The sequence below is a fragment of the Montipora foliosa genome, chromosome 7 (genome assembly GCF_036669935.1).
Source record: "Montipora foliosa isolate CH-2021 chromosome 7, ASM3666993v2, whole genome shotgun sequence".
NCBI lineage: Eukaryota > Metazoa > Cnidaria > Anthozoa > Scleractinia > Acroporidae > Montipora > Montipora foliosa.
Genome location: NC_090875.1, coordinates 19302946 through 19312945, shown reverse-complemented (window position 1 = coordinate 19312945; position 10000 = coordinate 19302946). Strand labels below are relative to the sequence as shown.

Below are 10000 nucleotides of genomic sequence, written 5' to 3'. Positions count from 1 at the left end.
CTAAGTTGGAATCTGAGCCATCTCTTACTTCCGGTTGAGTAATTTCCGGTTGACTTACTTCCTGTTGCTTTACCCTTTGTAGTTCTTTTGACATGGCATCTACGTCCTAGGAAATAAGGAGGAAGTTGAGCGGAAGTCAACTTTAGATTGCTTTAGTTGTGCTGATTGGTCGGTAGGAACCTGATCTTATTGGTTGCCTGTCAGGTGGGCCATGGTGATATCAGCTATGAAGATTGAACGGTGATTGGTGCGTTTCGATCTGTCTTTTGTTGGTGAAATTTAGGTGGGTCTATCGTGAATGAAATTAATCATTTTCGTCCATTGTCTTCCACAATAGTCAGGGAGATTAAAGAACGATCCAGGCAACCTCAACGAAAACGGCACTTGAAAACCGGCATAACTCTGCACTCTCGTTAGCCTTGGCAATTTTTCTTTCAACCTTTTTGATATCACAAAACGTTAAGGCCACAAAACCTTGTTTTCCAAGAGCCCCTAAAACACTTCACCCTCTCCCCCCAAGACATTCTAATTTCGTTTCATTTGACAGCGTATTACATTTTTACATTTTTTTTTTACTCACCTTACCCCACGGAAATGATATGGTGAGATTTGATATCCTAACAATATACATCATTCTGATTGTCTAAGGGAAATGCAGTTTCCAGGTAACACAATGCAGAAAAGATGCAATTCAGTGCAAATAGAGGTTATAAAACAAGCATTTTGATTGGTCAATGATGAAAGAAAGTCTCAGATGGCCAATCAAATGCAATCCCCGGATGGCGCAATTTTTGCGTGATGACGTGGATAAACGTGCGTTTCTAAATTCTGTATAATTACGATCTACATCTACATCTACATATTTCAGCACTCGGCAAAGTCGCTTTTTGACTAATGGCTGTTTCTACTTAACCTCAAACACCAAGACCCTTTTTAGAGACATCACCGCCGAGCCGGCCACTTCTGCTGGAGAGAACAGGACAGCCACAACACCAGGGACTTTACCCCCTACTCTTCGCGAAGAGTGTGTGGGATCTTTAACGTCCCACAGGGAACTTATGAACATAGAAGATATTTGTGAGACGGAGTCTACGGTTTATAGTCCTTATCCGAGAAGACTTGAAAGTCAAACCATTTGCAGTTGAAATCACAAAGGCAGCACTTTCTCCTCAGTTATTTTAAGATCCTGAGTGTTGATCCGGCCGGGGTTCGAACCCGTGACCTGCCGCGTGACAGACCGATGCTGCGCGGTAAAATAATCTCATCTCGAAATTTTTTCTTGCCTGTTATTTAAGTGATCCCATGATCCTTCTCCTGTCATTTGGAATAAAAAAGCACTCGTAATTTTTTTCAATTTACCGATTACACTCGCCAATTTTTTTTGTCAAGATCATGTGATTACCTATACAAACAAGATGTTACTACCATCGCCTCTTGTCCGGAACATAGTTGTTTAAGTTCTCACCCGTTGAAGTTGCAAATTCTTTGTTAGCGTTTCTTCTAACATTAGCTGTATTTTTCTCGTGCTTTCAGTCTTGGCTTTGCCAAACGGAGACTTGATCTTTTCTTTAAGCGCAGAAATGGGGTCGGGAGACGGTTTAGCTGGGGATTCCGCCACGGGGCCTAGACAAATGATAAATGACATTGTCATTAGTGCATATTAATGTTCAAAGGAACCACGCTCTTATAAAGTCATATATTAATATAGGATCAACTAATATGGTTTAGGTTTGGTAGGCTACGCAGGCCATTTTATCCAATGCTTTGAAGATACAGCTGTTCTGTTCTACGTATTAGTTATTGTCATCATCTTTGTATTTATATGTTTTGCTCTTTTACTTGTAAGTTATATATTTATTAGGTATATTTCTTGTTTTACTATTATTGATTTCATATTGTTAATTTATCAATCTCAAGGTAAAGGTAAAGTCACTTTATTTAACGTGGGTTGTTCCTTCAGCTACGAGGTTGGTATCAATGGAAGCCGACGGAGGGCCCTGAAATTGAACGTGAAACTGAACGGTATCTAAGGCCCTGTTTACAAGGAGGGAGGGTAACCCTAGTGCTAGGGTTAACCCTAGCAAGAGGGTTAACCTAGCACTCACAGTTCTTTTTTTGAATCGACGACTAGGGTTACCCTAGCGCCGAGTGAGGGTAACCCTATCTGAGTGCTAGGGTTACCCTAGCGTTGGGGTAACCCTAGCTGCCTTGTAAATGCTCTGCTAGGGACAACTCGCCTACCCGGGACAACTTTTTAGCGGTTTCCATTGTGTTTGCGATGCTGGTGATTACCAAGCACGCAAAGTTGTCCAGGGTGGTAGGGTAACCATACCTGAGAAATCTTGCTTGCAAACCCGGGATATCTTTGACCCTCCTGCTAGGGTAAGACCATCTAGATGTTTTCCCCCCGAAGGGGGGGGGGGGGAAGTTTCGCATATGTAGGGGCGGGGTTGCTCGTCGGAATTTTTGAATTGGACCCCTAAAGGAGACCACTGCCAATGTGGGCTTGGCCTAAGCTTTTTTGAGCCCTAAAAGAGACCACATAAATATATATTTTTAGATTTCTTCCCTAAACGAGACCGTCACGTCTCCATATGATGGCGCGTTTCCCTGAACACTCTAGGTGAGACCGAAATCCGAAATTGGCACCCCTAAGCGAGACGACGAGCATCCCCGCCGCTTTCATATGCGAGTCTCTTCCACCCCCTCCGCCCCAAGGGGGATGTTTTATGAGGAGCAATACACCTTATTTCAAAATGGCCAACATTTTAGTATTCTTTTCTTTCCATGCAAATTGGCCCTTATGGCCTCGCTTTCCAGCGTAAAATTCAAAAGAATATTTAACTTTGAACGAGGCCATAAGGGCAAATTTGCATGGAAGCAAAAAAATACTAAAACGGCGGCCACTTTGGAGTTAGGCGTATGGTTTTCTTTATACGTTGGAATTCTAATGTTAATGAGCTTGGACAGATGTGAATCGTAAGCAATTTTCAGGACTCTGTTTGATTTGCCAATAGATTTAAACAAAATGCCGAATTATAATCATCAAGTCCTCTGAAGGGAATACATTGACCTTCTCCCAACTCTGTGGTTTCATAGCTCAGTCGGTAGAGCATTCAACCGCCATCGCAGAGGTCCTGGGTTCGAATCCCGTTAAAGCCATATAAATTTTTCAGATGTCTATAAAGAGACAATTGCTTAAATTGTTGAGATAGAGCGAGTTTCAATCGAGTGTCGTAAAACCAAAACCAAAACCAAAGTAATTACTTTGGCCAATCAAAAAGCACGGAGACAATCCGGTAAACCAATCAAAACTCGAAGTAATTACACGTAGCCGACACAAAGCGCGGGAAAATGTGCACGCGCGAGCCACGATTGGTTTTTGGTTTCACTTCTGATTGGTTGACAAAATGGCGCGAGAACTTTGAACCAATCACTGGGTGATGCAATTCAAAACCAAAGCAATTATTTTCGACAAGGATCAATTCTCTCTTTCGTCCTCAAATATATGCATTCCTTTCATACATGATACACATTAGAAGTTAAACTTAGTTGGCCATCTTTTTCAAAAACTGAATGGACACAGTGCTTTCAAAACAAGAAACAAGATTGGCATCTTAATATCCTTCAGAGGCGAATACCAGAACATTCGTCTTTGCAAACTCATACGCGACATTTCTCTCGACAATCAGCTGAAAATCATTGACAACTCCAACAGCACTCACCGATTTTAGTTTCCATAGCATAGGCCTGGATGACGGCCGACTTTTGAATCAGATCTTCCGCTAAAGCTGCTCCATTTTCCTCAAGATGGCGAACCTGACATGAATCAACGACAGCAACAGAGATGTTAATGCATGAATATTAACGTTAAAGGAAACCTCCACCAAAACAACAAAATAACTTTAAACCACAGAACATAATGTTAACAATTAAAATTGTTCAAACGTTTACCAATGAAAGCGTTTGTATCCGTAAAAATAAAAAGAAATTCCAACCGCTTGTTTTGGTTTTCAAATTTCCCGCCGCCATCTTGAATAATTGTGACGTGTCGTGGTTGCCCTATTGTTCCAGAACAATCGCTTTATGTGTCAAAACAATAGGGCAAAAAGACACGTCACAGTCATTCAATTTCCCGGCGCCGCCATCTTGAATAATTGTGACGTGTCGTGGTTGCCCAATTGTTCCAGAACAATCGCTTTATGCGTCAAAACAATAGGGCAACACGACACGTCACAATTATTCAAGATGGCGGCGACCGCGAAATTGGAAAGCCAAAACAAGCGTTTTACAAATTCACTTTTTTCGGATACAAACGCTTTTATTGGAAAAAGTTTGAAACATTTTAATTGTAAACATTATGCTCTGTGGCTTGAAGTTATTTTGTAGTTTTAGTGGAGGTTCCCTTTAATAAAACGAAATAAAGGTGAAAGAAACACTTGTCTAATACGGAAGTGTTGAAATCCTCAGCCACTTCCGGTTTTCATTATCGATCAAAATCTTTCAAAAGCACTCCACAAAATCGAACCGTCTATGGATGTCGACATAAACGTTACACTGATGTTACACTGGGCAACTTTAAACGCAAAAACGTTTCGTGAAAATTTGTACCGGGTAACACATGACGCAGGACGATTTTTAACGCAAAGATTTGTTATCGCGACGTGTTGCAAGTTTTTGAATCGTGTTCAAATACACGCAATATTGTTGCGTACCCAACAATGCCACAGAAACCTGTGCGTTGCGCCCGTGGAAACGAGGGTGTTTGAAAAAAAAATGGCGACAAGCTCTAGAAGGTGTGGAAGGTGATGATTGCGAGGTAGAAATTCGCACTAATCTTGACGACGGTGAAAGATTAAAACAACTTGTTTAAGGAAGGTAGCTGGATCTCCGAGGGCCAGTTCTCGAATTTAAACTGAGCTGATAACCAACTCTCTGTTCCCTCCTTTTCAGCCGTTTTGGTTTTTCTTCCTCAAAGCTTTTAATTAGAAGAACTACTCGGATAAATTGTGTTCTTCGTAAGACATTCCATTCGTCGTCAGCCATTGTTTTAGTCGAGAGCTTACAAGAGGCCTGGACGGTACATGTTGCGATGCGCTTTTTAATTAACATCGGGAATTACCTGACAGACATAAATACACAACCACGCGGACGGTCAAACTACCCTGAAGATGGCTTAACGCCGAAAACGTTCGGTTTTTTCCTTTTTAGAAAAATTTTAGCCTTGTAAATATTAGTCATTTTTACTTAGCGAATATTATGGACAGTTGTAACAACATCCGTAACAATGTTGCGTTAAAATTGTTACAGCACAACCTTTAACGCAACGATGCTAGGTTAACAAGTGTCCCATGTAACATCACCTTTACGTACCTTCTCCTCAAGCAACCACTTTTCTTGCTGCACATCTGCAAGTCGCTCAATCAGCTCAGTGGTGTCATCATTGAGTATGCTCACCGTGGATGCAGCTGGGCTGGGCGGCTGCAAAGGAAAGGTAATTAATTTTGAGGGTTTTTACATGACATCACGGCGGCCATGTTTTCCGTTGGAGGATCGCGGTATTCGGTAAAGCCTTGTTTCCATATCTCGAAGTGCCCTTGGACGTGAGGTGCCTGGGAATTAAATTAAATCACTGAAATCGGTCTTAGTTGAAAAAGCCCAAACCCCTTAGAAATGCTAACCTTACGCCTAATTAGGCCTAAAACAATATTTAGGCTTAACTGTTAGCTTTCCGATTCCAGTGATTTCATTTCATTCCCAGGCACCTCACGTCCAAGGGCACTTTGAGATATGGAAACAAGTCTTTACCGCAGTATTCACTACTTGCACAAATCCCATAATACACCTCTTTTACCACCCCAACACTCCCCACCCACCCCCCCCCCCCCACCCCCCAAAGAAAAAAAAATCTGCATACCGTAGGCATTGTTTTCGACTTCTCTTGGGACATTTTCATGTCCCAGGAGAAATTGCAAACAATGGTTACGCAAAAGTTTTGGGGGGTAATAAAGGTGTACATGTATTATGGGATTGTGCAAGTAGTGAATAGATCGTTTTCAGTCACGAGACTAAAATGGATGCTAATTTAATGAAACAAAAGGAACTATATGCATAAAAATAGAGTTAAATTCCCAGAGGATTAGTTTGGAACACCAACTCGGCCGCCGTTTCTTTGTTTTGGAACACCAACATGGCTGCGATGACGTCATGTGAAAACGCTCTATTCTACATGTAGCTCTCGATTTAAAGCACCGAACATTGGGTCGCAACATTGGAAAAGAACATCGCGTGCAATTAAGTTAATGTTGCGCCAATTCTTAGAAATCGATGGTCCTTGATTTAACTTCCAGTTATGGAGGGGCTATAGGATACTCGTATTAATGTCGCAAACTGGCTACCGTGAATTCACATACAATAAAATAACTTGTAGGATTCAAGGGTTCCACCCCCTCTCCTAACGAATAAGTTTGTACATTACACCGCGGACTGCGTTCCCGTATTCTTTTCGCATAGTGTATGGGTTCATCAGCGCCATTATCGTCCTCGTTTGAGAAGACATGAAAAACTGTCCTTTTCTCAGTCCTAAGTTCTTTTCAGACCCCTTGTGTAAATCCGGCCGGGGTTGACCCCACGGCCTAGTACTGCACTGAAGTCCGATACCTTAACCCCCTTCGCTAACAGTTCGGAGCAAGAGAAACGAGGAACGTACAAACGAACATAGCCAACTAAGGGACGCTCAAATGACTTTAATGAAAGGAGGCACAAGGACGTTATCTTCGCCTCCGCCCTCGTTCTTCGCTTCACACGCTTCGCAAGTCCCTGGCGCTCTTTCATTACGGGAACTGAAATAATCATGAAACTGAGATGTTGCATCTTTGTCAGAGTGGGGGCTAATAGATACAATTCCTACCCTAAATTCTGGGCTGTCCATCTCACTTCTCGACGGATGACTCAGAACCGACGAATCGCTGAAAATGGAGAAGCAGTTAGGGTGACGGTAAAAAAAAAAAAATCACAACAACTTTGCACTCATTTTAACAGCTCATTACAGAACAATCGCTAAAAAATGACCTTACCCACTGTTTTGGCGTCGATGTTCCTTCGGAACAAACAAATCGTCGAATGCTTTAACGAAAAATAGAAACGAAAAGTTAAAAATCTAATTGTTGAAAATTCTTCGATGCTTCTTAATGTCGACACCAGTTCTCAAGTTTTTACGAAAGTACAGGAGCTGATGGTCTGGAGAACTAAAACTCCTATATCTCATCATGGAGTGCATGATCGTTTTCTTAGGCTTTCTATAATAAACAGCTTTGTCCTGAAGAATGTTCGTTTACATCACAAATACATAAGTTAACCAAGAAAAAGACACATCGAGGATAGGACTCCCAAAAAACCAGGGCTACCAGTTGATGAGCTGCTAATAGAGGTTTTGCATGGCAGGAACAATAGATTCTTTTTCCCATGGGAACAAATGTTCTTTTTAATGCAAAACATTTTCATTGTTCCTGCCATGCAACATGGCTGCCGTGCAAAACCTCTATCATGAGGGAGCTTAAGGGCCCACAGACGGATTTTTCGCGTGTTGCTAAGGAAGTGAAATATCACTTCCGGTGACTGACGTCATCATATCGTAAGCTGACCAGAAAACCCACTCACAAGCAACGACAATGGTGACGGCAACGAGAACGTCATTTCAGAATATAAATTTGCATTATTTTAATCGCTTCGTGACTATTTCAACCTTTTTAATATGACAAGGGTGTGGTAGTTCCTCAAAAGAGACACTGGTCGGAACGGCGCTGATTTAGGAGAGAAAATGAACATTTATCCTCAAGTGCTGACGTTCTCGATAACATTTCTCCCCTAAATTAAGTGCCGCTCCGACCAGTGTCGCTTTTGAGGAAGTACCACACCCTTGTCCTATTAAAAAGGTTGATTTAGTAACGAAGTGATTACAATATTTTGAGATGACGTTCTCGTTGCCGTTGCCGTCGCCGTCGTCGTTGCTTAAGCTCCCTAATAAGGAATGACATGATTTACCTGGCTTCACTCTCGTTTCTGATAAAGCTTCTTGTAGTTTTTGCTGCAATTGTTCCGCTCTCTTTCTCTCTAGCTTCAATTGTCGTTTGAGATCTTTCACCTATATTGAGTCAATCAAAGCGGTTTTCGATTGAGTCCAATAGTAATTGCTTCGACCAATCACAACAGACAAAGACAATCAAATGAGCCAATCAGAACGCAAAGCGAATACATGCAGCCGGCGCAAAGCGCGGGAAAACGCCTGCGACAAGAAAATACTCCATGAGAAAATGGCGGGATTTTTTTTAACTTGTCGCTGACGCTGCACGCGTTTCCTCGTGAAAAATTAAAATACATTTGAAAAGTTCTCAATAAAGGGTGGTTTTCACGATCGAAGCAGGCAAGAGCACAAACCAAAATTCGCGAACCCCATGCAAAGCCTTTTGAACATTAGCACTTCTTCAGTGTTAGGACAACACACTGCTAACAATTTGATGCGTTTGCTATGTTTCTTGTGTCGCGAGAGAAAACCGTCCTTAACTGACAGAAAATTAACAAGGATATACCCACCAACTGGTCTCCCTTCTTGCCAGCTATTTTATTTTCAACATCCTTGTCTTTCAGTTCCAGCTGCAGTTTCTCCATTTCTTGGCCTTTGTCTTCAAGTTGTCCTTGTAAATGAGTTATTCGAGACTGGAATTCTTCAGTTTCTTTTTCTCTCTCCTCTTGTAATCCCGCCAGTTCACTTTCGCGTTCAGCTCGAAAAGTGGCTAAACTTTGTTCGCTTTTCTCCTTCTCAGCTTGTAAGTTTTCCTGATAAAAAAAAAATGTTTGCATTCCTTGGAACAGAGCTTACATTTTTAATATTCTTTATAAACGTATTCCTTTTCCGTTTTTCCCTCAAAAGATAATACAACTGGCTAAGGAAACGAACAAGTCACTTTTCGTTCACTACTTGCACAAATCCCATAAAACACATCTTTTAACCCCCAAAAATCTGCATAGGCATTGTTTTCGACTTCTCTTGGGACATTTTCATGTCCCAGGAGAAATTGCAAAAGTTTTGGGGGGTAATAGAGGTGTATTATGGGATTGTACAAGTAGTGAATTGGAAAAGGTCTCAAAAACACTTTGTGACGTCAACCATGTATTTTAGACCCAATCCCCCCTCCTTGCGCGTGTTTGTGGATCAATCTATGGCAGTAGGAAATAAACACATAAAGAAACTGATTATAGTTGGGACACGTGCTGAGAATTATTGTATTAGAAGAGACACTTAAATCTTCAGTGCTTTTTAAGAGCCCCAAGGATCGGAAATCCCGAGATTAAATAAAGCTTCATTCATTCATTCATTCAACTGAGACCCGATTCACACAGTACCGGACGAATTTTCTACGGACCGGTTGAAAAATTTGACCGGCCATTTTGTTCGAACAGAACCGTGCAATATTTTCGCTCTGTTCACACGGAAATGACGATCCGGGTTAAGGTTTAACTTTTGTCAGTGGTTTTACCATCTGCTCATGCGCAGAGCGCTACTTTACGAAATCTAAAATGGCTTCAGGAAAAAGAAATGCTAACGACGGTAGCTTAGTTACCACGCATCCATGCAACCACGCCTTTGCCGGGCAAAAATTAAGACGGCTAAGCTGTTCACAGCGCACCGGTTAAATTTTCCATCGAACCGGCTAAAAATTCGTCCCCGATTTGGGTATTCCAATTTTTGAACGACGAGGCCTCTAAATTTTCGCACGTTTAGTGTGATTCCGTGTGAACGCGGAAACCCTATATGCACGAATTTTAAGCTGGTAGAACATTCGTCCGGCGCTACCGTGTGAATCCGGCCAGAGGAAAAAAATAATAGTAAACCTCGGCTTCGGTGAGTCTTCGCTCAAACCAACCGCTCTTGCTTTCAGTTGATTGCAGTTTGGCTTTCACTTCAGAGAGTTTCTGCTGGGATTCCTCAAGCTCCTTGCGT

At 41.8% G+C, this 10000-nt stretch overlaps 1 protein-coding gene across 1 annotated transcript in view; it reads right to left on the bottom strand.

Moving 5' to 3' along the window:
- Positions 1-10000, bottom strand: part of LOC138011133 (GRIP1-associated protein 1-like) — a 31312-nt gene that overhangs the window by 1341 nt on the left and 19971 nt on the right. Inside the window, exons 24-32 of the mRNA XM_068858115.1 lie at positions 9892-10000; positions 8593-8835; positions 8044-8143; positions 7077-7125; positions 6911-6968; positions 5374-5481; positions 3726-3819; positions 1466-1623; positions 1-106 (exon numbers count right to left, since the gene is read on the bottom strand). The exon at positions 1-106 is cut by the window's left edge and continues 1341 nt beyond it; the exon at positions 9892-10000 is cut by the window's right edge and continues 5 nt beyond it. Coding sequence (XP_068714216.1) covers positions 1-106; positions 1466-1623; positions 3726-3819; positions 5374-5481; positions 6911-6968; positions 7077-7125; positions 8044-8143; positions 8593-8835; positions 9892-10000 — 1025 coding nt within the window. The remainder of the gene's footprint in view (positions 107-1465; positions 1624-3725; positions 3820-5373; positions 5482-6910; positions 6969-7076; positions 7126-8043; positions 8144-8592; positions 8836-9891) is intronic.